The sequence below is a fragment of the Amphiura filiformis genome, chromosome 6 (genome assembly GCF_039555335.1).
Source record: "Amphiura filiformis chromosome 6, Afil_fr2py, whole genome shotgun sequence".
NCBI classification, from domain to species: domain Eukaryota; kingdom Metazoa; phylum Echinodermata; class Ophiuroidea; order Amphilepidida; family Amphiuridae; genus Amphiura; species Amphiura filiformis.
This window is the reverse complement of record NC_092633.1, coordinates 54,024,144-54,051,230: the sequence shown is the minus strand read 5'-3', so window position 1 is coordinate 54,051,230 and position 27,087 is coordinate 54,024,144. Positions and strand designations below refer to the sequence as shown.

The 27,087-nt window shown below is 36.3% G+C and overlaps 1 protein-coding gene across 5 annotated transcripts in view; it reads left to right on the top strand.

Annotated features, from left to right (window-relative positions):
• Nucleotides 1–25,035, top strand: part of LOC140155623 (histone demethylase UTY-like) — a 75,768-nt gene extending 50,733 nt beyond the window's left edge. For 2 of the 5 annotated variants that reach the window (XM_072178536.1, XM_072178540.1), the window contains 19 exons: nucleotides 63–156; nucleotides 1,485–1,707; nucleotides 2,750–2,896; nucleotides 3,755–3,883; nucleotides 5,294–5,387; nucleotides 7,677–7,859; nucleotides 10,762–11,031; nucleotides 11,532–12,593; nucleotides 13,917–14,150; nucleotides 14,801–14,977; nucleotides 15,684–15,883; nucleotides 16,463–16,537; nucleotides 17,554–17,702; nucleotides 18,358–18,472; nucleotides 18,907–19,051; nucleotides 20,252–20,436; nucleotides 20,922–21,048; nucleotides 21,927–22,100; nucleotides 22,597–25,035. In XM_072178536.1, the coding sequence (XP_072034637.1) occupies nucleotides 63–156; nucleotides 1,485–1,707; nucleotides 2,750–2,896; nucleotides 3,755–3,883; nucleotides 5,294–5,387; nucleotides 7,677–7,859; nucleotides 10,762–11,031; nucleotides 11,532–12,593; nucleotides 13,917–14,150; nucleotides 14,801–14,977; nucleotides 15,684–15,883; nucleotides 16,463–16,537; nucleotides 17,554–17,702; nucleotides 18,358–18,472; nucleotides 18,907–19,051; nucleotides 20,252–20,436; nucleotides 20,922–21,048; nucleotides 21,927–22,100; nucleotides 22,597–22,617 (3,804 nt within the window). In that variant the 3' untranslated portion in view covers nucleotides 22,618–25,035. The remainder of the gene's footprint in view (nucleotides 1–62; nucleotides 157–1,484; nucleotides 1,708–2,749; nucleotides 2,897–3,754; nucleotides 3,884–5,293; nucleotides 5,388–7,676; nucleotides 7,860–10,761; nucleotides 11,032–11,531; nucleotides 12,594–13,916; nucleotides 14,151–14,800; nucleotides 14,978–15,683; nucleotides 15,884–16,462; nucleotides 16,538–17,553; nucleotides 17,703–18,357; nucleotides 18,473–18,906; nucleotides 19,052–20,251; nucleotides 20,437–20,921; nucleotides 21,049–21,926; nucleotides 22,101–22,596) is intronic. The other 3 variants (XM_072178539.1, XM_072178537.1, XM_072178538.1) reach the window with 3 other exon arrangements.
• Nucleotides 25,036–27,087: the final 2,052 nt, after the last annotated feature.

Genomic DNA, 27,087 nt, shown 5'->3' with positions numbered 1-27,087 from the left:
GAATAATCTCACCACAATTCCGCATGATTTTATTGTTTTTTTTCTCATTTCTGTCTCATCAGGGAAACATCAAATCAGCAGTTAGTGCATACGAGGCGATCCTAACCACCTCACCTCTACCAGATTTAGTTAAAGCCAACTCACTCAGACAGCTAGGTAAGTACTAGAAACATAAAAGACAGGGGAAAGAAAACCATTGGGAGGGAGTTGGGCATCCTTCTTCATCGTCTCTCATAGGCAATGTGGGTAGCACAAAACACAAGTATTGTACCAGTTCACTTGAACAAGTAGCCCACTAGGCAATAGTCTGTGGAAGAACAGAAAACAAGCGGTGCAAAAAATGCTGATCAGGTACTGGGCCTGAGGATGCACTAGGGAGTGAAATGTAGTAGAGATGAACTGGTAGATACTGTTGTAAAGTCTATCTAAAACTTCAGCTTTTTGTTTACTTTTTTTTATATTGACAAAAGGATCTAGACTATTTGCATATTTCTGAAAGTTAATATTATTTGTAGAAGAACTAACAATTTCATTTTGCATATAATGAAAAAACATTATTTAGGAATTAGGAACTAGTGAATTTTTTTATTGACTGAATTCTAAATTATTTGCACCTTTTTCAAAGGTTAAATATCTAATCGGACTAACTGAAGAAGTAGAACGTTCATGTTGAAATGGATAAAGAAGTATCAGCCAAGAAAAGTATGAATCCTGATCATATGTTCCATAATTATCAATTCAGTGAATTTTATTTATTCATTAATTCTGGAAAAGTACATTTTAATGAGCACATGCAAACTTAATACTTATGAGACAAATATATGAGCAAATCATGTCAATTAGGGAGCATCAAAAGATTGCTGATCCATATAACTAGTTTAGTTTCGCACCTGACTCCCTACCTCTCCATCTGTAAGTGGGTCATAATAACAGGGATGTTTTCTAAGAGCATTGTATAGACGTCATCAACATTTTAAATCCCTTCCCTCCGTAATGAAACTAGTTTCTAGGACATCATCCTTCTTTTTGTGTTTAAATCAATGAAAATTATTGTTTAGTTTTTCTGAAGAAACAAGATAATCTTATAACCTATTTTGCAACTGTTATGTCTGGAATAAAAGGCATTGCTTGCCCATGACTGAAATAGAAATTATCACGCCTTACACACTCTTTTTATAGACTAATCATGTTAGTAGATCTAGTTTTTCAGATTTGATGCAAGATAATTTTACCGGAAATATCTTGGAAAAGAATACAAAATTCAGGCGGCTGTATAGCGAGATATGTTAGCGATGTTATTTTTGTGTGAATGTAACAGTGCTGATCAATTGCTTCGGGATTTTTCCACCCTACACTTAGTTATTACTGTATGGATAATAAAATTTTTGCCATTCCTTAAATTTGTTTCCGGATTGAACTGAGTAAAACACAAAAATAAAAAAACACTCCAAAATTTGACACCATTTGTTTTTTTCCACCTACAGGATGGTTGCATCACAGCTCTGAGCTTCTCAACAAAGACGGTGACGAGGCAAATGCAATCAAGTATCTTCTGAAATCATTGGAAATCGATCCGAACAGCGGTCAGGCGTGGTACTTCTTGGGCAGATGTTATTCTAGTATCAGCAAAGTTCATGATGCATTTGTTTCCTACAGACATTCAATTGACAAATCAGAAGCGAATGCAGACACTTGGTGCTCCATAGGGTAAGAATTAGTGGCTTGAAATATTGTTGCATGACTATGCCAACTATAATCAATGTCAAAGTTTTAGTCGTGACTAATAGCGGTAGTGCCTTACGACTATTGCCTGGTGATAGTTACTATCGATTGTGTCCTCAAACAACTTTGATTCATCATCATCATCAGTCGGCTGTGGAGCAGGAGACTACAAGCTTTCTCCAACTATTGTGATCTTGGGATAGCGAAACAATTTTGTTTGGCTGCAGCATCCGTTCAGTACATAACTTTAATTCCTTAAAGTGTCACTTCAAAATGTAGAGAATTCCAAAGCGCCACTATATCCACACGAGCAGAGAGGTTTGGCTAAATGGGTGGGGAACATTGCTTTAGGACATCTGGTGGGGTCCATGGGCCCTGATGGGTCTATGGGCAACTCTCAGGTGTGGTCCAGGGGGAAGTATAAACACATCTTTATTCACCCTCCTAGCCAACATGTGCCGTTTGAAATGTGATAATGCGCCAAAAGCGGCATACCTGCTAACTGTCCCATTTTACGCGGATTTGTCCAGTTTCTCATCTCATGGTACATGTAGGTAACAATGTTTATAACGAACCTTATTTGTTGGCAGCATTGATTCATGGTGCAGTCTATCTTTCTATGGTGGATTCTTGAATTTAATACAGGCAAAATCGAATATGGAAACTCCACAGAAACCAAGTAAATGCTTGATTATAAAGTGCAGTTTCCATGCATTTCTGAATCGAGCAAGGGGAATAATTTTGCATTTTGCCGAGTGTGCAGATAATATAAATATTGTGGCTGGAGGTGTCCCGTTCTCTGAGTTTCAAATGTTGGCAGGTATGAAGGGGTGCACTCACGAACCCCCCATTGCAGATCCCAAGTCTATTTCATGTTAATATGTTTATGTGAGCATAATTTAACAGTATATTTGTACCACACATTTGTCTGACCATATTTGGGCACATTTCAGGAACTCGGATAGCTACCAGCCCTTGTGATATATCTGTGAATACGTCTCTGATAATGTGTTATTTTTATTTACAGAGTTCTCTATCAACAGCAGAACCAGCCTATGGACGCATTGCAAGCGTACATTTGTGCAGTACAGTTAGATAAGACACACGTAGCGGCTTGGACCGACTTGGGCATTCTCTACGAGGCTTGCAGTCAGCCAAAGTATGTGCATTCAGGGTAAAATATGTGATTTTTTTGATAAATATTTTAATAGAACCCCTTCACACAGGAAATTTCCTCATAGGAGCAGCGATCATTGAACGGTTTGATTCTGCCAAAGGATTTGTGTCAGAATTGATCAACTTTTCCCCATACCAATAGCTTTTAGATGCCCACTAGAGACGACAGAGTATGTTATGATTTAAATTAGCAATAAGTGTATCTGAATATGACCACATTCTGAAATGGTTTATGGAATAGTTAGGAATGGTTTATGGAATGATTTGGGCTACCATGATCAGCGACTTTCTGTAAGGTTTGAAGCCCTTTTGCATGGCAGTGCAACTCTAACTTTAGACCATCAATGACCCTGAGGTTTTTTCACATCACAGCATAGGGCAATCAATTAGTCCCTATGCTTTATTTTATTTTTATTTATCTGTTACTTAGAGCAGACATAATTGTACAGGTCAGTTAGTTTGCTTGCTATATTTAACCAACTAAACGTCTTGTCTTAATTCACATTTAAGAAGAAATATTAACTCTCTTCACGCGGGTGTCAACTGCAGACGACATGTTTAAAAAAAATTTAAAAATTCAAAAATTTCAGAAATGTGAATTTTCATGACCATATTTGGAATCAGCTTGAAAAATGCATTAAAATGAGTACAAACAAGCCTAGTATTGGTTCAGTAGTTCTTAAGATAGCTCTTAATATTTTGAGAAAAAATTTCAAAACTTGAATTTTTTCTGTTGAAGCGTATGGCTAGCACGCAGAGCATTAAGATTGCTATACCTTAATATTGCCCTGAAAAAAATACAGCATTTGTTAATCAAAAATTGATAATATTGATTTTTTGTTGTTTTCTTTTGTAGGGATGCTTTGACTTGTTATTTGAATGCTTCCAAAAGCTCCAAGAATAGCGTGACAACTGCCTTGTCATCACGAATTAAATTATTACAAGTACAGACAAACTCACTGCCATCATCTCGGATGCAAAACAAGTAAGTCACTTTCAAAATGTTTTGCAGATTTCATTTGACAAGGTCTGCATACTGCTAACCGTCCAGCAAGTATTATTTTGCGCAAGGTCCTATGCACATGCTTGACAGCACGCTTGTATACATGAGGACTAATGCTTAAAAATGTAAAGTTTTGAAAAAGGAAAGTAGAACAAACTAATGATGCTTTAAAATGATCAGTGGAGACAAAAATAATTGCTTGTAAGTGTGCCAAATGTTATGGTAGTTGTAACATGGAGCCGTTGTTAAGTTGAGCATTTAACTGTGGAAACTGAAGATTGCCCTAGATTAGTGTTTTCATCATAATCAAGTGTCTGTAAAAATTATCACAGATGTAGAATCAGTACTTTTGTTTTCATGGCAATTCAAGTGTTGCAAAGATACTTCTATTTGTACTCAAATTAGATGTAGATCAGTCATGGTTATCAGTTCCAGTGTTGAATATAACTATTAAGGGTAGTTCACTCAAGATACTACACCTTTGTCGACGCTTTGTGGTTATTGTAAAAATTCTAATGTTTTTCTTAACTTTCTGAAAATAACCTAAATTAAGTAACTAATAAGCTTAAGGGGGTACTACACCCCTGCCCAATTTTGTGCCTATTTTTGCATTTTTCTCAAAAATTATAGTGCATTGGGGCAAGTAAGATATGTATATTATAGGGGCAAGGACCACAACTACTACACTGGAAATTTTATTTCAGCACAGACAACAGTTGTGGAGTTACAGTCAAAAATGAGGGAAAACCAATATTTGATCAATAACTACTTGCTTTGAGTTGCTGAATTTTCAGTACAGTAGTTGTAGTCCTTGCCCCTATAATATACATATCTTACTTGTCACCAATGTGCTATATTTTTTTTGAAAAATGCTAAAATAGGCACTAAATTCGCAAGGTGTAGAACCTTTTCTGCTAATCAAGAAATGTAACATTTGAAAGAAAAGTATTTGTACACATGAGATGATGAGACTCTGCATGTTTTTCTATTTTGTATAGCAGCTGTAACTTTCCAGAAGTCACTTGTGTTCAATTTCATCCTATTTTAGCTGTAAGAGGGCTCAGTGACCTATCTAAACCATAGCAACTAGTGCCAGACATAGTGGAACCTATCTTTAAAATTCTATCCAAATTGAATTAGACTGTGATGTATTCAAATATAGAATCATTTGATAGAAAACCCACCAGGTCTGGCAATACAAAGATTCTTTTTTTCCCCTTTGTGCTATTTAAACTTGTCGCTTCTAAATAAACAATTAAATTTGGGGTCTCTCCCTCTGCCTGTGTTCATGAAATACACAAGAACGTGACTGTACATAGGAGCTACATAACATAACAACTAACCCTTAACGCAACACTAATCTCTACATTTTTGATGTTTGAATTTGTATAGAAGCAAAACCTTACCTAGCATAGAGGAAGCGTGGAGTCTTCCCATCCCAGCAGAGTTAACATCCAGACAGAGTAATATGAACACCATTCAACAGGTGAGAACTAAATTATAACACAATCTGTCAGGGCACAGTTCTTAACCCCCAATAGACTTGTGCACTCAAGGACTGACCTATGAATACATTGGGTACATACAAATGAATAGCCACAACTCGCATCATGTTGAGGTTAACTTTTTAGGCCATGATTGTTTAATGTAGGTTATTCAACTATGTTGGTCATTTATCAAAAGCTATAAGTTGGTTGTGTTTGGCTAGTAACATAAATGCTGTCACTTAACCATACCTCTCTGATGAGGGTGATTGGAGGTGCCATGTGGGGAGGCACCCACCCTGTGGTATTTTGTGGTATTTATTGAAGTTATGGTTAAGATATATAACAGAAGAGTTCATTACCCAAGTTTCACAATTGGTTCAAAGGGTCGTGTGGGGGTTACTCGGGAGTCATTACTGTCAAACATTGGATACAATTTTACAACTGATATGCCACAAAATATACCTTTGGAAGAAATGATCAAGCATCACAAGCTGAATTGTGAACTATTACTTAACAATTTCAAGTTTGTACATGTCCCATCTTGAATGTGATACAAAGAGAGATATAGATTTATGGATACCAATCAGACTCTAGATGTCAATACTGATACACTATACTTATCAGATCTTCTCTCTAAAGTAAAAACACACTTTCTGCTAATTATAAGGTAGTAGTTTGTTTTGAAATGATTCAAAACCATAATGTACATTGCTAATCACCAAACTTGCGCTTTGGATTCAAAAGGAAGCAAGCATCCGCAATAAACAACAGATCATCCCTGTTGGCACACCGTCTGTTTGTTTATTAGTAGATGCTTGCTTCCTTTTGTATCCCAGCATGTTGTCATTGGCCAATAAGCAATATTCCTTATTCAACAATATTGGCTACCCAACAAAATTTATAAACCAGTATTTGCTATGTTATTTACTTGTAAATACTGCTGTTTTACTAGGTACAGACTTATTTTGAAAGAGCTGTCAGAAAGTGACAGTATCAACTATGTTATTTTAAACAGATACTACATTTGTCATTTGTGCATGGAGGGATGGAAGGGAGCTGGAAAAATGTTGACATTGTAATGTGATGTCAAGTGTTGTCTTGCGAAACAATATTCAATAGTTGTGATCTGAAGAAAATGTTCTAATTCTTAGACCCACCAAAGAGCATAACAAATCAAAACAGAAAATTGGACTTTAAAATGACAGGAATTGTGTCCACACACACTTCTGGGAAGATATTAATTGTTGTGATCTCAAGAAAATTTTCTAATTCTAATGCTTGGACTGCCCAAGTGCATAACAAATCAAAACAGAAAATAGACCTGAAAATGACAGGAATTGTGTCCACACACTTCCTATGTTGCTAGAATCACTAATTGTGATGCCTTCTGGGATGATTTTAATTGTTGTGATCTCAAGAAAATGTTCTAATTCTATTAGACCCCCCAAGTGCATAACAAATCAAAACAGAAAATATACCTTAAAATGACAGGAATTGTGTCCACACACTTCCTTTGTTGCTAGAATCACTACTTGTGATGTCTTCTGGGATGATATTAATTGTGATCTGAAGAAAATGTTCTAATTCTTAGACCCGCCCCGAGAGTGTAACAAATCAAAACAGAAAATAGACCTTAAAATGGCAGGAATTGTGTCCACACACTTCCTTTGTTGCTAGAATCACTAGAATCAATTTGTGATGCCTTCTGGGAAGATATTAAACCATCAGTGTGTTTGATGAGGATTGTAAATGCGCATGTCAATAACTTGTGTGTAGGCGGCGGTAGACTTTTGATATTTTGAATTGTGAAAGATGTGTGTGTGTACTACCCACAGGCTAGGATACATTGTAAATCAGGATAGGTAATTCTTTACCTACACACTGATTATTGTTTTTTTATGGTGACAATATTTAAAGAGAAGAAGCAGGAAGTTGAAAAAACCCACTTGAAGATACTAAAAGGTTAATTAAAATGAAATGTCTTGTTCAGTGGTGTAGGAGTTTTGATCTTATCAAAGTGTTACTGATGAACTTGAATGTGTATGTAGCACAGTGCACCCACTCCCTCTGAATTACAGTGAAACTACAAATGATTTCTACATAAACTGCCTGTCATTTCAATCATCATAATTTTCAGTAAGTTTGACCATATTATAACAGCAGCATTCTATTGAGTTGCTTGTGTATTCTGATATTTCTGGAGATAATCTGTAAGATTTAATTTCGTATTATCAGTACATAGAGAATCAGAATTGTCCATTAACCCAACATTTTGTTTCTCTCCGTAGGCTCGTCTGATCCACCCGTCACATGCTGTCAGCAAACCAACTCCCCCTCCCCCGTATCCCGGTGGTGTACTTCCAAACCAAATCTCTCTGTCATCAGGCACTGCCAACTGCTTGCCACAACCTGTTATGTCAACCCAGACTAGTGCCCCAAAGAGGAGAAAATCTACTGGCTCCAAGAAAAAGGTTAGTGCTGTGTGCTACAGGTGTACCTCAAGGGTAATGTTGTTGGTCCAGATAGTGTTTCATACATCGAGAGGCTTCAGTTTGCTCACTTTGCTTATTGTTTGTGATAGATCACATGACTTAATGTTTAGAATAACATGTTTTATGCAAATAAGTTTCATACTGTATGCTTACATATAATTCCATGAATTACACAGAACACACACACATTGCAGATGGTGTATAGAGCTATGCAAGTGCAAAGAGTATCGCATCATAGTACTTACATTCCATGGATATTTTACGCTATTTTTTGTGTATTACAGGGTAGATAGGACTCAAATATAATTTTACAGTGTTTCTAGACCATATCTTAAGAGATTGTAGGCCTTCTTTAGTTGAAGATTAGTTCTTAGCTCAAGGTGTTAGAAAAAGTGAATGAATGTCCATTTAAAGGTGATTGCACACACATGCGCCCCCCACACACATATTAAAGTTATTCTGTAGCATTGGGTGTCCACCATGTGTATAATAAAAAGTAATGATGGAGTATTTTGCTGTAAACCTTTGACGAAAGTGTACTGTACTGTACGTCTCGAAAGCGATGTTAATTCTGCCACCGTACGCATTGTGAGCTGCACCTTGTCAACATAGCAGAAGTAGTTCATGTGCGATCTTGTTAGAGGTTTACAGCAATTTACAGTTACTGTAGCAATAGATTATAGGTTTTTATATCGGTGAGAATTTTGAAAGTTTGTAAAAAAAATTGTGCAAAAAACCTTGTTGGGTTTTTTTTGTTGCACAATTTGCAAGCTGCTGTCATATAGACACTTAACCATACCAGATGCAAAGACAATATTCAATTTAAAAAAAAAAATTAGCCATAGAGACAGTATCAATGTTACCAAAATGATTACAACTTTGATTGAATTATAGTTATCTATGAGTCTTTGCATCAACTTATTTGATTGTCATATTATGACAGTAGCTGCTTCACCAGTATATTGGATTCACATTTGTAAAGATTCACTGGTTTACATGGTTGAAACTCATACATGTACTTCAATGCCAATCTGCATCATATGCTGTAATAAACATGCAGGTGACATAGTGTCATGTTGCATTGCAATTACTCACCATCCATACCTTTCAAGGCACTTACTGAAATACCTGACACAAGGCTGAGCCGGGAATCTTCCCTCTTGTCATGCGTCAGATGAAAGATGGGGGTTCCTTGCCTCTACCTGTGCGTAGACAATAAGTATGACTATAATCACCAGGACTTACCCATGCCATGTGGAAATGAATTCTGATCCCAAGAAGTTGCACTGGCATTTCAGTAAGACCCCTTACCACAGTTTTGGAAATGTGTAATCAAGAAATATGGACTTGAGTTTACAATTGATATTGCATGAATGCTGTGCATCATAACATGTTAATCAAGCTGACAAACTAATCAGAAGAACTTTTGAATAGTGGTCGCCACCCGGAACCAAATACCCTAACCCTAACCGTAACGCTAATGAATGTGTGTTAATCCTAACCTTAATCTTGACACCTAATCTAATCCTAATCTATTGGGATGGCGCCCAATTATTCAAAAGTCTTGCTAACTAATCATACAGCAAATGGTTTCAAAGCTTACATGCAGGATCTTATGCAAATGCTTGATTCAGCTTCACATGGTTTTCGTGGGGGCATTTTCAGTAATTAATGCTATGCTTTTGGAATCGTTTTTGTTCAACCCAAAATCCGGTTTTGCAATATCAGCACTGATACTGATTACAGTGCAGAAGAGATATACATTAATACCACTGAAAATGGGAAATAGGATTTGCTGTAACTATATGAAGCAAAAATGATCATCTTTTTTTGATATTTTGATACATTGCAATCCATTATATAATGGCAGCATCATTTATACAAAGCCTAATTTTGAAGTATAGGACCACATGCACTTTTCATATAATATTCATTGCTTTCACAGTCACTGGTCTACTGCGTGTACATAATCATGCAAATCATTATTTGGAAAAGCATTAACATTATGTGGTTTTAATTGAAACCAGACCATTTAGTCATTAATTCCACCTGTTGAACTTTCAAATATCATGGTCACATTATCATATCATTTGTGTACCACAAAGTGAAGTAGTAAATCAAAACTAGTAAACACTGGACCGGGTTCTAACATATTTATTGGAATAGAACTAGTAAACGTAAATGTTTAACTTCACAGTGTAAAAAGTATTTTAATTGAATTTTTTTGTTGTGCACAGTAACAATAAGGCAAGAATGCTAACTGCAGTAAACTTGAATTGTAGACCAGTGGTTCTCAATGATACCTAGTATAAGCCAAACACAATTTTGTATGAAGACTGTTTTAAGCCCAACTTGTGTTCGTTCCAATTATTATACTTTGGCAACAGTTTGTTTAGGGGTGAAATAGTTTGAACCAAAGGGTAGGTCTTATGTGACACACCTATTGAGAACCACTGACAGTATGAGTTGGTAGTGTAACAATAGACAACTAATGATGTAGTCACAGCATTCAATTAGCAGCACAGACTAACCAGAATGAAATAAATAAGTGTGCTGCATTGATTAATTCAAATCAACTGAACATTCCCCAGGTCTGAATTGATCTGCACATTTTGTCACATTGACAAATGGTTGTTTACTGCAGATCTTGTTGATATTTCAACACCTGAGATTGGTCAGACAGATAGACAGACAGGCAGGCAGGCAGGCAGACAGATATCGGTGGTGTTCATTTGGTTGCATGCGACTAGCACTCTCTAGCTCGCTGAAATGGAATGATACACTAACCCCGTGTGGTATCAAGCTCATGCGTGAGTTTGACTGTAAGCTATGTTTTCTCATTATTTTCTTCCTTCATTTCATCACTCATTATTATCTCCAGTATTCCGCCTTTCCTATCATATCATCATCTTTCCAGTCTTCCACATCGGTGGCAGAGCTACTCAGTATGCAACAGCAACAACAGCAGCAACACCAACAACAGCAGTTGCTGAAACAACAGCAGCCACCGCAGCAGCAGATTGTGATGACACCACAGCAGATACAGCTGCTGCAGAGACTTCAGGAGAATCGAGCAAGTTTGACACCAGAACAGAGTCTTGTGATGGAACAGTTGCAGCAGGCATATTGGGTAATGCAACAACAACAGCAGGTAAAATATGATATAATAGATGTAACATATATGACAGGTAGATTATACACACAACTACATATATTCACAGATCTGAGAGCCTTACAAACTAATGTACAAGGTATGAAAACACACCAAAATACTACAAAGGGAAAAAGAGACTATAATACAGTTTAAAAACCAGATTAAAAACATGATGTTTATGCTCTGCTCTGCTGAATGAATTTAACTTTGAATATACATTCATTGTTCAGTCACTTGGGAAAATGGGAGATATTGTGTATTGGAGTATTTTTAGATGTCAGCCATGCAAAATACACCTTGAAGTGCTAACAGGCTAAGCTTATGATGGTGAAAGATTGTGAAGTTTTATAGTTATAAGTGGTGACAGATGGGATGCTTTTATGATTAAAAATGGTACAGGATGGTAAGGTGTAACCATTTGATACATTACACAGCTTTTGTATTTGATTGATCTTTGCATAAGAATTGATGTTGATCTTTTAATTTTATTCACACAGATGTTAAAGCAAGTTTCGGGTCAGCCACAATTGGGCAATGCTGTGCAGGCAAACGATGCTGGTTCATCACATCTCCTGCAAAATATGGCTGGCTTTGCCAGTGCTCTCGGCAGTGATGCACAAAATAATGTTGGTTTGACGAGTCGTGGAGTACCAGTGTCCAGTGTAGGATCATTGGTTGTGAATTCTGCTATGCAACAGCAAGCTACGGTTTCTTCAGCAGCTGGAGTGGTGAATAGCAATGGACCAGCATTTGGTCTGGTTCAAGGGTCGAACTCTCAAAATAGAGTGGCTTCTCCGTTTAACCTCGCCAAATTGTATGACCTACCTCAGAAAGTGGCGAGTCCTGTTAACAATGTCTCTATGGCAACAGTGCAGGGTTATTCAGGTGTTCCGTCACCGTTGCAAACTCTGAAAGGACAGCAAACACCCTCAAGTAATGCCTCGGCTAGTCCGAGGCAACCTCTGCACAGCCCATTGGACTTTCCAGCTGCACCAAATGTGATTGCCCCACACAACCCTGGTATGAACCAGAAACTGGCAGAGTTCAAATCTAGAACTGGTGGCGGAGAGCATAAGAGTCTTATGTCTCCGCAAGAGATAGCCGACACAATGTTGGCGCAACTCTCCCAAACAGACACTGCTAGTAGTAAAGGTGCCAGTCCGCCGTTTGGTGGTACACCATCCAATTCTAATGCTGCATCACTTGTAGGGAGCCCGAGGCCGAGCTCCGCAAATAACTCTGTATACAGTACTATAGCAGGAGCTACCCCTGCAGCAAGCAGAGGTGGTGTGCAGACCTCGGCGGGTACTGTAGACGATGTTCTTTCCCCAGCTTCCAGCACATTCCAGTCTGTTGACTCAATGAATACCAGTAAAACCTCAGTTAATGAAATAAGAACTGCAAGGCTAGATGGCAGCCCTATTGCTGCGCATGGAAGCCCATCAGGGGAAACTGGTGAATGTAAGCCGAATATTGTGAGGACAGGGGGTGGCCAGGTCAACAGTGCAATTACAACAAATATGACAATGGAGAATCACCATGTGAATGGCATTGACCAGGTAAGTAGATGATTACCATTTTAAAGCAAAATTTCACAGGAATTTATGTGAAGGGGTTTCTAATTGTAAAATTTATAAAGCTAAAAGGCCTCAAAGCATCAAAAACAAGCCCCCTGTCTCCCACCGTGGAAGTTGCTCACTATACAGTGGGTCCACTACCACTGTATTGAATGTTCCTGAAAATACTGTACTCAAGTCATGAGGTTTACTGTGTGAAATTTAAAGGAGGTTTGTAACAAAGGGGCTCCATTTCTTAACAAACGTAACTTTTCTCGTGACAAATGTAACTTGTGGTAATGAGTTTCAGGAACCAGGAACTTTTTTTATCAAAATTAGTGTTGTTTACAGGGCTTATTTGAAACCAGAAAGGATTAATAAGGTATGCAGAAGTTAGCAATATACTCACAAGGTGTAATTTTCAATATCGGTAAACAGCCCAGCCTGGTACTTATATTGAGACACTAATTTTGATTGCATGTATAACACAAACAAAACAAAAATCATTTTGTGAGACAAGCAGATTAAAACAGATAGCCTACGAGGGGGTATCAAAAAGTTTTAGAAATCGCCCAGAAGTGAAAAAGCTATATCAATGAAATTTTGTCAGTGCAATCACTGGCCCTTATGTACATTATGGTCCAAAATGGTCTCATAGGTATGTTTACTTTTTTTACAGGTCGCACTAGATGCCAATAACCTGCTGCCCCAGTCACTGCGCATAAACTGCAAGATTGAGAAAATTGAGGCAAGCAGCATTATTAAGATCCTGCATTTGAAGGGTTGCAGTGCCTAGAAAATTGATGATGAAATGAAAGTTATCTTCGGTGGTGATTGTGATATGTCACTGTCGCTTTTTGGAAAAGGAATTTTTATTTCATCACAGATTTTCTGGGCACTGTAACCCTTAAATGGAACTTAATCATGCTGCATGCCTCAATTTTCTCCATTTTGCTGGTTATGCAGTTACATAGGCAGGTAGTGACATCTAGCTCCTGTAAAAAAAGTAAACATACTTATGAGACCAGGTTTGCACCATAGTGTGTACATAAGGACCACTCCAGTGATTGCACTGACAAAATTTCATAGCTCTTTCACTTCTGGGCGATTTCTAAAACATTTTGATACCCCCTCGTATATATTAGCTGTTCTCTACATAAAAAAATGCGTAGAGGATCACAAAGCCCAGACACCACTGCACTCATTCAGATGTAAATGATTCTTTCATCTTATTTTCACTCATTTCATCATTCTTAACTCTTATCTTTGTTTTACATCCACACCATCGGGAATTTAAATAAAATGAAATTATGGTTTAATTTGTAGGTATTGAGCATCAATACATCCTCAGGCAAACAGAGCCCCGCCACTCCGTCACCAACTGGCATTTCCATCTACTCCAGCTCTGCTAAGGTTCTGGAAGCTTGTCGGAAGTTGGGCAAGAATGGTCTCCGCCATAGCAGCATTCTCCTAGAGAAGATGCCACCACCGACACCACCAACGCCACCTTTTCCTCCACTCCCTAAACATCAACTCAATCCACCAACGCCAAGTGTTCATGTAAGTACAGTCTCTCTTTTGATACGGGTCATTATGACAATCTTGATCTACAAGTTTTTGGTCCGACATACAAAGTGTGGTTCAGTTGCTATTCTTTGTTAATGGTTTCATAGGATCACTTACAAGTGCACTCTTAAAATAATAACTCAAGAATCCACCAATCAACCCATCACATTAAAATATGTATGTACGCTTTCTCTTTTAAAACAAGAAGGTTGAAATTGCATAATCATTTTTTTTTTACATTTCTGGATGTGGTATTTCAACATAAAATGAGCAACAACAACAACAAAAAAATGAGGGGAGTATTCATTTTACACATGTGGTAGCCTATTCCCTGGACGAGCCCTCATAAATGTTCAATGCTGCATACAAGCTGTAGGCCACCTAGACAGGGATGTGATAGATTTCCAGTAAATCTTACAACCCCTGCTTAATACTAGCTAAGCACTAGCATCCTTCTTGCATTCAACTGTTGAATTGGGTCAGTGGCTCTGAAAAGGGCTGTGCACAATGATACATTAATGCAAAACCCTAGATAATGGTATTTGTAATGGGTATATGTGTCTTTCCATTTGCTAGTGTATCCAGATTATCAATTAGTTGTGATGTAATTTTGAATAATCTTTCTGTATACCTCTGACCTGCAGGTGGAGACAAAGGCTGATGCATATTCCCCAGCACTAGCTGAGTATTGCATATCCCCAAATCAACCCATCACAGTGATCAGAGGTTTGGCATCAGCTCTCAAGCTGGACTTGGGTCTGTTTTCTACCAAGACACTGGTTGAGACACAGAGTGAGCATCCGGTGGAAATCAGGACACAGGTGAGTGAATGCATGTCATCTTAACTGATAAAGATGTTAGACACATTTGGTCCTATTTCTTTGTAATTTCTTTTTTAAAAAATTCCCATAATTCACAACAAGTCACATAATAATCAAGTATAAATTTTAAATAACAAATAAACAAGGGCAATATCAAACAACAACAAATTATGGAGGGGATGACCAGAAGGCCAGTAAGGCCAGAGGGAGTCACCCCCTTTAACAAAGAAATGTTACCATCAACGAAATAAAAACAAACAAACAAACACCTATCACGAAAATCCTATACCGCACTATTGGTGCCCTGATAGGTACCGATGGCTGTTTCTATCGTACCCTGAACATTTTCATAGCGCTTTTGTTTTTTAATTTTGAAAAATGCTAACACCAAGCCAATGCTAATTATTATGCTTGATACAATTTCCTAATATATCGCCAGGGTGTGATAGCAAGAGTCTTCGGTACCTAACCAGGCACTGATAGTGATTGGCACACCAATCAAAAGTGATAACAGTTTTTTTGCAAAGCCGAATTTAAGCAATATTTTGTATCTTAGATGGGCACAATCATGAAATTTTGGAGTAGGATATTTTTAATTGAAATTGTTATCATTGAAAAGAAAAATAGAATGATGCAATTTTGGTTATAAAATGATTGATTTGTATGATTAGCATAACACCTGATTTTGCTTTGCTTGTGTACACAGAGACAACAGCCTCCAGATGAGAACTGGGATGCATTAGGACAGGTGAAGGTATGGAAATGCGACAGTAGTCGGTCTTTTACGACGATCGCCAAGTACGCCCAGTACCAGGCGTCCTCATTCCAAGAGTCTCTCAGGGAAGAAACCGAAAAAAATTCAAAATATAACTCGGATGGGGATTTGTCATCGCCATCGGCTAAAAAGTAAGTGGATGAGATGGGGAAGTACAGTGGTTGTGATTATAAGGCCTAAAAAAAATTGTTTGATTGGCGTAACCTGACCGACCCTAAAAATAGGCCCGACCCTAGACTTTTTTTCTTATTTTTTTTGCAAAAAAAAAATCAAAAAAAGATTAAAATTAAAAAAAAAGAAAAAATTAGCGATTTTCAGCTTAAAATGTGTGTTAAAAAAATTTTAAAAAATAAAAAATTTCATGTTACGCCAATCAAAAAAATTTTTTTTTTTAGGCCTAAGGTAGAATTGGACGGGGAACTATATATAATAACAGTGTGGTATTTACATTTTGACTTAATTAAAATTGGGTTTTTTTTTCAGGCAGTCATATCTGTGACATTTGGCTTAGCCTTGTTAGCATGACACAAAATACAATGGAATTGTCAGTAATAATAATGCTATTCAATCCTCAATCAATTATTTTTTGAAGGGGGTGATACCCTGCAGCCTATTCCCCGGACAAGCGCCCTTGCACTTCCGGAAATTTGGTGAGGTTACCTCACTTACACCTCTGATACTTACAATAACTATTTTTGTTTGAATTTCAGGAAAAAGAGATTTGGTGAAAGGGAATTCAAGATGCTCAAGTTTGGCACCAATGTGGATTTATCAGATGAGAAGAAGTAAGTAAATGTCTGTGCTTATAGACAAATCCAATTTCACGCATTCCTACACCTCAATGGCTGGGTCCCCGTCGGCTCCATTTCACCTAAAATGTGAAATGATGACAGTTTACAACACAATAGAATCTAACATCAATTTTTAAGCGGCTTTAATCCACCCAATTGGGCAGTCACAAAGCTTCACAACACCAGTTTGGTGCTGCGGGGACCCAATAATGGCCGACCAAATCCTGACCATGACTTGGCTTGTTGGATTCGTCTTATATGAAAGCAAATTCAATATCTATACATTCTTTTTTTATGTGAATGTGGTATTCAAATTCAATTCCAGAAAAGCTTATGGCACAGTTTTAGGTATTTGTAATATAGTGAAAATAGCAAGATTTCCTTTATGAGCCCAACCAACCAAATTTTTTTTTTACCCTTGTATCTTTTTTTCCACAAAATTTCACAAAAGATTGACTTTGATTGAAATTTTATGAAAAAAATTCAGAAAAGAATCTCCAATCTGAATTTTGCAACAACAAAATCGTGATTTGGAAACTCTGTCTTTTTTATGTGAATGTGATATTCTAATTCAATTCCAGAAAAGCTTATGGCACAGTTTTGGGTATTTGTAATATAGTGAAAATATTAGCAAGATTTCTGTTACGAGCCCAACCAACTAAAATTTTGTATTTTTGTATTACCTGATTTTTTTCTCACAAATTATCACAAAAGATTACCTTTGATTGAAATTTTAAAATTGAAAAGTTCAAAATATTTTGCAAAAATTTTAGATTAAAAAAAATTCTGATTTGGACACTCTTGTCTTCCTGTAGAACAGGGGATTTTACGTTGCCCTAGGCCTGTATCTTTTAATGCTCTACGCGCAGTAACAGTTGCAAATTTATTTATGCATGCATTAATAAAAGAGCAAATAATTGTTGCCTATTATGAGTTGGGACAAAGTATAGAAATGTCCTGATCACTCACATGAGCCTATATTACTAGTCAATTTGCATGTGTTATTTCAGGTGGAAGAAGCAGTTATCAGAGCTCACCAAATTGCCATCATTTGTACGTGTGGTTTCAGCGGGTAACATGCTTAGCCACGTAGGGCATACCATACTGGGAATGAACACAGTGCAACTGTACATGAAGGTACCGGGAAGTAGAACACCAGGTAAGAACATGATTTGGACACTGATTATTTTCCATTGAAAATGACCTATTACAAGATGTGTATAGACCAAGTGTCACAGCTATTCATATATCAGGATGATTTGTTGTGATTCAGTTGATTTCAAAATTGGAAGTTTCCTTAAAAGGGGCTCTTAAACAGATGCAACTTAGAAAATTCCACACAGAGGTGCTAATAAGCCCAATCGGCATTGGAAGTTTGCAATGCATTGTAGGACAGTTTTTGCAGTTTTGGGACACTTTGTCCTTTGACCTTTCAAAAAATTCAGAAATATTGGGCTTTTGTACGTACAAAATATAATCTAAAATGTTTTACAATATTTAAAAAAAAAAAAAAAAATATTAGTATTTTATAAATTAATTATTTGGTATTTTTAATGATCAAAATTATGACAATAATAAGAAAATTAATAATAATTACGTCAATTTTCCCGATATGTCAGAGGTCAAAGTGTCCCAAAACTGCTCTCAAAAACCGGAAGTTAGAATGGCGATTGGGCTTATTATTAGTGCACAGTACTTATTTTGGTAAAATGTGTCATTTACATCCTGATATTGTTGAAAGAAACAATGAATTTGTTCGCTCTATGATGTGGGAAACAATCCGTCAAATTAAATTGTTATTGTTTATATTATAGGTCATCAAGAAAATAACCAATTCTGTTCTGCAAACATCAACATAGGACCTGGGGATTGTGAATGGTTTGCTGTGCCCAATAGCCATTGGGGAGTTATCTACAATCTTTGTGCAAGGTAAATGGTTTTTCCATCAACACTCAATGTCTTTTTCCTGTTTTTTGTCCCATAATTTCACTGCTTTTATTTGAAATAATGTGGTGTAATCAAGCAAAATCAGTCTGAAGTCGGTCATATTCAATTTTCAGTTTATTATTGGATTGTAACAAGCATTTGCAAAGCTACATTTTGCAGAAAACCCCATTGAAATTGGACAAGCAGTGCAAAAGATATGAACAGTTAAAAGAGTTTCCAAAATAATAGGAAACAAAATGAAATATTTCCTTCGTTTGGCTATATCTCAAAATCAATATTGCCAACTTCCGACTGATTTTGCTTGATCACATCACATATATGATGGCTGATATTGTAAATCTTGGTGAGTGAGAAAATGTGTTGTTTGCAAGTTCTCTTATTTTTTATTTTTTGTTCCATCATTTATTACATTTTAGGAGTAACATCAACTACCTGAAGGGTTCTTGGTGGCCTGTATTAGAGGATTTATATGAAGAGAATGTACCGGTGTATAGGTTTATTCAGAGACCGGGGGACTTGGTATGGGTCAATGCTGGCGCTGTACATTGGGTACAAGCTGTGGTAAGTACCCTCTTATTTTCTGTAACTCATCAATCATTTTTCTGTATATCACTATATACCACTGATTGTTTTAAAACATACATACACACAACAAGAAAATCTAGATTTGCTGGCAGGTGTTTATTGCATTTCATGGGGGGTGGGGCATAATACAAACAGACACTATCAATTATTCCCATGAAGACAGTGTTGAAATAATTTTGTAAAGTAGCAAATGAGGTCAACTTGATGGACAGGCATGAGAATTTTCAAGTTTAAGCCTGAATTCAAGCTTTTTTTTTGCCAAAATTTCTGTACTTTCTTTTAATTTCAACCTATTTTTGGCATGTTTAGCCTAATTTCACACACACTCTTTCAGGCCTTTTCAAACTTGTCATGTTTTTTTAATATGGAATAAGCCATATTTGTCCAGTTTTAGCCATTTGCAGTGTATTCTTGATATTAAGGTAATACACTATTTTAAAGTGTTGCGATTTGGTAGTTCACAACATCTTGCGAATGGTAATGAGCTTTGGCAAAAATTGCATTGCTCATTTCCTTATGAAAGCGTGTAGAAGAATTCAAATATCACAGAAATAATTTTGTAGGTCCTGTGGTTCTTGAGTTATGTTGTAAAGAGGGCTGAAACACCAAGACTTTTGTAAAATGTACATAACTCACTAACATCAATAAATTAAGCAAGTTTTCAAATTATATAATTTGAAGAATGAACCTTTGCAAAACATCAAGGTGTTATTTGTCAATAATTTATTGATCTAGAGAATGAAAATCGATTTTTTTGGTTGCTTCGACCAACAACTCCTCGTCTACCCTTAATACACTGATCATATAGGAAATGAGTCAAGGAAGCCAATAATCACATAATCACATTTATATTACCATAGGTCTTGCAGTTCTTGAGATATGGCCAATATGTTGAAATGAAAGTGGCATTTTCCTCCTCACTAGAAAATTATGCAAATGAGGCAGAAATGACACCTGTTATCAAGTCTTAGGGTCTCCTATTATAGAACCCATACCATTCCTCTTGTATGTCAGCTTTATTTGTCTCAATATTTGAATGCAAACACTACTAGCTGATGCTCCTCCTACTCGTCTTATTAAGAGATAGCCAATTTAGCCCTCCCTTGAAAATGTTAACAAATCTTTTTTCAATGAAGAAGACTGACTACTTCTCTATTGTGTTGCTTGTATTTGTAGGGTTGGTGCAATAACATTGCCTGGAATATTGGTCCACTGTGTCCTAATCAGTACAAACTGGCTGTAGAGAGATACGAGTGGAATAAGCTTCAGACCTACAAGTCTATTGTGCCTATGATACATCTGTCATGGAGTATTGCCAGGAATATCAAGGTCACCAATCCAAAACTATTTGAAATGATGAAGTAAGTGGGTCTTCAGTAGCATCTATGAAGCTACAGTTGGATTTTTTTAAATTACTAACTTGCTCAGTACCCAAGCTTCATAATAGCCACATCCCTGGTGTACTTGGATGCAAAGTTAGGATTTTTTTATATGTCCATTTTCTTATGTTTAGTATTGTTCATTATTACTAACTTTGGTCTGATTGTGCCGTTTGGTGATGACTGAGTTGCAGCAAGAATAATGATATATAAACTCATGAAAGATGGTAATAGAATTTCTGTCTTTGCCTTAACAGTTTGAAATGAATATACCAAGTTGATTTATATACAAGTACCTATTTTTCTTTAGTGTTCCAGTCAATAGGATATAATGAATGGTTACAATTTTATCGTATTTTTAAATCAGGTTATTTTTCAAACATCAAATTGCAGTTGAAAGAAACATTGCACTATTATACCCCAGACCCTAACTGCATTTTCCTTTTGCCCATGATTTCCTTCAATAGATATACTTTGATTCGTACACTGAAGCAGACACAACTTACTCATGATATGCTGAAAGAGGTGGGTGTAGAGGTCCATTGGCACGGCAGAAGTAAAAGTGAAGTGGCTCACTACTGTGTCAACTGTGAGGTAAGAGGATTGATTGGGACGGACAATGGGCTATTTCAGTTGAAATCCATACAACCTCTGCAAGGCATTCATCTGAATCTCCCAAGCATCAGGGCGTTTAGATTTTAAACAGAATCGCCCATTCAGGTAGTCCCATTTGAAATTCAAACTCCCTGTGTTGATTAAAATTGAAATTCACACCCCTGTTAAGGCGGTTAAGGCCATGTCTTGCATAGCGGGTGTATGGATTTCAACTAGAAAAGGACAATGATAATTGATATATAGCTTCAAGTATAGTGTTTGTAGTGACATCAACACAATGAAATAATACTCTCTTTTTTTTTAGCTGTGCCTGGGCTAATGATAGCTTGATCTGGTTAATGACAATTTGAACGAAAAAGTAAAATATATTTGCACGTAACTGCATAAGCTTAATTTCCATAAATGCAGCAAATAGAAAAATTGCCAATGAAGGTGACTGGTACGAATATACAAATTCACCTATCATATAGAGACAAAATATATGACCTGGTGCGAATGTAACAATTCACTAATATTCAGAGGAGACAAATTGGCTTCATTGATAGAACATGGTACTGATTTTTAAAAATGGCTTACATTTAAGCTACAGATAAGGTAAAGTCATACTGCAGCAATACAGGCCAAAGTACCCATTTCTTTTTCTTAGTGTTTGGACCACAAACTCCCACAGTACTATACATGCTGGTAGTCGGGTACCCATTTATGCACCTGGGTGGAGAGAGACAACATGTTCAGTCTAATTGCACAACAATATAGCACCATCAGGGTTCAAAACTACAACCGTTGGATTTTGAGTCCATACCACTAGCACCACGGTACCACATTTTAAACTAACATAATACTTTTGTGCTTTGCAGGTGGAGGTGTTCAACATATTGTACACAACAGAAAAAGACAAGAAGTATGAAGTGCACTGCCAGGATTGCGCGCGCAAGGCCAGCGGCAACTTTGACGGATTTGTTGTATTAGAACAGTATAAACTGGAGGAGCTTATGAAGATTTATGATGATTTTACTTACATGGCACAGGAGGTAAGCTCACAATTCTTATTTTTTTTAAATGGATGAAACAGTCCAGCAAAGAAGTTTAATGATTGTGGAAGTACCATAGCAGGATAAATGAGTATGCTAATAAATAAGGCTGGTCCTTTAATACTTTGAATTGTGTAGGTTGGTTAGAATACACAGTAACTGGCAAAAGCACTACATTGATTCAATGCTCAACATGCAATTACGGGTAATTTCCCTCTGTGACCAATTTCACTCCTAGCTGGCCACACCCACCCCAATGATAAACCACAAGTGGACAAACAAACTGATAAAAACATGTTATGTAATAATGATGGAATTTGCTGGCACTATTTTCACACCTATATTGATAGCTCTATCAATAGGGGATCAGCAGGGGATAATTGGGAGTGATTAATAATTTTAGTTTTACTCCTTTTGGTAGAAAAACTGCACTGAACTGAGAATAAAATACAAGACTTCATTATGAATAATGCTTTTCTTTTTTCATCCTTTTCAGAGCGAAACGAAGAACACATGACACAAGGCTCACAAAGGAAGCTCTCCAGTGAAGACACAAAACTTACCGATGCTGCAATCATTTCACCCAACATGAATATTTTGATACTATAAGCCCTGTGTAATTTTTTTTTCGTTTACACTTTCTCAATATGTACAGTTGTTTTACTGTTTATGTGATTGTTCCGTTCTTTTGGATTAAAAAAAAAAGATAAGAAAAAGATGAAAAAATGTTTTGTTGTTTTTTCACATACACATAGTTCTATGCAAGCCACCTGTGCTCAGCATTTTTGATTATAGCTGCCTAGATCAAATTAGGGGTATTCACACTTCGGACCAGGAGCTCAGTGGATTCAACTTCAGAAAGTGCAATGGCTATTCTAGATGAAATCCACACACCCCCACCCTATGGAAGACATGACCTTATTCTTCCAAACAGGGAATGTGAATTTCAAATGAGGTTACCTGAATGGGCGATTCCCCAAATCAACACCCCTTGTGTGGGATTAAGGTGATAGCTTCCACTGTGGTGTATGGATTGCAACGGGAAAAGTTGAATTTAGTATGTATATACCTGACCAAAATGAATACCCTGAAATTAATCAAAATTCTCACTTTAATCAAACATACATTATTTATAAGCCTTGCAAGTGATGAATGTGAATGTAATGTAAGAGACAAGATCTGACAATTAATATGAAATTTGAGTAATTTGTTTTCAATTTGTTTGTACAAGCAAGGCAGTCAAATTCAGAAATCTTGCTTGACACCAACACAAGCAGTCAAAATTTGAAAATCAACCAAAAGAGTTGAATTTGGAGTGTTATGATATAAGCATTGGCTATTAAAATCAAAGTGACCTTTTTATGCTGATAAAGCAATTCATGGAGCAAAATACCTTACTTTAAATCACTAAATGGCACTTTTTGTAGTTGGATTACACAAGTTGCATTTATCCATTGAAAACGTGACTTACGGAGTGTGAAAACCCATATTTTGAGGTAGCTGCTGTTGTTTGGCAACACGGAATATTTGCCTGAGTGTGGCATTATGGGATTGAAGACTCATGTAGAACAGCATTGTGGGATATTTGCTTCAGTGTGGCAAGATTATGTTAGGCTTACATCTGTGGTGTTATGTAAATCCTTTGAAATGTTTTTGTATCTTGGTAGGAGTGTGGAAAAGCTAGAAAATTTCTTTCTAAAGATTGATTCCAAAAAGATTGTACTTGAAATAGATCTCTTCAAAATGGAGGATGCAACTCTTTTTGTTCAATTGTTGACAAGATTAGAAAGTACAGAAACTGAAGTTTTCAACATAACAAGGAAGATATAGTGTACCAAATTGGTACCATGTGATGAACAACTTCCATCCATATTTTGTATTCTTTATCTTCATTAAAACTGACGTTGTGGCTGACCAATATCAATCAGGAATATGAAATTTCACATTTTTCTGTCCTAATTTTGAGAAAGTAGGGAGGAAATGCTAAGATTTGGTAAATAACAATAGAAGCATGATTTGTCACATGGTAACATTATTAAACCCCATTACTACTACATGCTGATTGGTTACAAGAAGAAAAATTATTATTTATTGAGCCAATCACCAGCATTGTAAGAATGGTGGTAGGGGTAAAGAGTATTGAGCTTAGATATCTAGAAGCTGTATTTTCATTGGTCACTCACAATTGAAAAAATTGTGATTAACCAATTGGAAATGCTGTTTGAAAGGCGATTGTCCTCATTTTATTCTTGCAAAATGTCTTATGTTTACATTTGAAAATTTACAAGAAAATATGTGACTTTATATCAAATACACAGTGGTTAGTAATGTAAATCACTTAATTTTGCTGCAACTCTCTTGATGCGATTTTGACAAATTCCTAATTTTTGACCGCAAGAAATTTTCACACAAGTGAGGCCTTGTGATGTAAGAGCCCTGATTATAAGTAAATTATGTTTTGTGAATCAAAGCCTCTTATGAAATATGCCAAAGAAGAAAAGTTGGCAAAATTAAGTTGCTTTACAAAAACCTTATACCAATATATCCTATGTTTTGGATGATCAGATATTTATGGGTGAAAAAGAATCTTCAGGTATTTTCTAAATAAGTTAAGATATCCTTTTTATTATTATTCTGATACGAATTATAAAATAGTATGTTATGATAACATAAAGAGTCGTTTTCATATTTAAAGCAATAAAAATGATCTGTTGTTTCCTTTCCCCCATTGTTATACCTCAGTCAGTGCCTGGTAGATGAAATATTATTCACCCATGTTAACCATAATGTGAAACATTATCCCACCCACCCTTCCATCCATCCATCCTCCAAACTGTTGATCTAAATGAGTTGATATATAAGGCCAAAAAAAAAAAGGGTTTGTCTCAAAGCTTGCGCGCGCATTTGTAAAATCGCGTGATTTGACAAAAAAGAAATGCAGAAATTTTTTATATTTTTTTTTTGGAAAAATTAGGCGAAAATCAGACTTTTCTTCTCAAAATATCATAAAAAAATCGCATTTCGCATTTGTTTTCAAACCCTCGTGAGCTTTGAGACTAACCTTTTTTTTGTGTGGCCTAATGGGAAAATGTTGCAAACTAGAGATTTTGAAGGTGAAGTTGCCCAGGTTCTAGCATTGATATCAATGGCTGCAACCTTAGTCAATCCTATCGATCCAGTTTGCACTATTGTCCTTATAAGAAATAAATGTGACTTGATCAAACAAAACATGCAGATGATAAAGTGTTCGTATGCCAAAATTGGAAGTTTACTGAACTTTGTCTACAATTTTGTTTGATTAGGTCCTAGGGTCACGAATGTCCTGGTACACAGAGGGGTGGAACATATGTCATGTAAGCTTAAATGACATTTACACTAGCTTTCGGAAAAGAACAGCACTCTCTTGTTCCGATCAATGTGAGCCCACTGTTAATGAACGAGATACATGGGGCTTTGTGTTCCCTTCATGAGCACTGCTCTGCACCGACCAACATTTTGACATGTAATTGGCCAATCAGATTATCGGTGTGTTGTTATGATTGTGAGGTAATTAGAACCCCACTTCTGTGTTTATGCTGTGCACACTCTCAAAATTTAAACAAGCGCTGTTCTTCTCTTCCAGCAAGTGTATTATGTTAAAACTAGATGGGAAAAGAAAAAACTGATTCATTGGTTAGTTTTCCCTTTAGCTTTCCTCACATAATGCTGCAATTTTTAAGATTAAAAAACTTGGGTGTAACATTTATGAAAGTTCACCTCACATTATCGAAAGCAAACATTTCATCTAGCAAAGATGTATGGTATAACTACAGTAATTATCAAAATCCTTCACAGATCATCTAATCAGCATTAGTCATGACTGAGTTACCAAAGTGTGGTGTTCTTAAACAAGGCAGCAATGCATGCACGTCAGGGATTCTAATGTGCATGAGTAAGATGAACTGTTTTTGTTGTTGTTACGTTAACTATTCAGTTAACCGTGATTGAACATCACACTTGAAATGCAGCAAATAATCTTTAAGGGTTTAAAAACTCCTAAAAGTGACACATGCATACGACATACCATGCATTGTGTTGAGATGAGTTGGTTTTGCCAGGCTTTTTGAAGATTCTAGGAATGTCATTTTCTAATTGCTTTGATAAAAAAATTTCTAACAAACATGAAAAAGCTTGGATGTGCGATGCTTTTAACAACTGAATTTGGGATTGTAGTCACTTGGATACCTTAATCTGACAGGAATCCAAATACCTCTCTAATAGCAATGTATAAAGATTGTGTGCAACAGAAATGGTCTTGTGTTAACTTTGGGCTATTCCAGTTGAAATCTGCTCTCCCTATGGAAGACATGACATTAATTTTCCACACAAACAGCATGAATTTAAAATGGGGTTGCCTGAATGGGTGACTCCATTTGAAATCTACTCCCTCTGTGTGGGAGAATAAGGTCATGTCTTCCATAGGGGTGTGTTTATTCAAATGGAATAGCCCATAGTGTGTAACATGATAAGTCTAAAGTTAAGATATATCGGAAATTGATCAGGAATGATATCATCAAACTTGATATTATGTAACATCAGTTTCTTTACATTTTTTGTTTGTTTTCTAATTGGATTTTTAAGAAATGTTAATAAGAGAAAGAATTCTGTAAGTATAGTCTGAAGTTTATGCTAAGATTGAAAATGAATTATAGGGCAAAACATGGTTATTGCCCTACCTTTTTGTGATTTTTTTTGAAAGAATTGACACTAAACATATTTTAGATGATTTAAAATCATAATCATGTGTAGATATGAGCTTTCCTAGAAATGACTCTTATGAAGAAGACTTATCCAGGTAGCAAGAAAGAAATTGCTGAATTTTGATACTTGAAATTAACATAAATATGACTTATGTATAATTTTTCATAAATTATTAGATTTTGTTTATAATATATTGCAGGTCAAAAGTTCATGTTTTGTAAACATTGAATGACTGCTGTTCACGTCC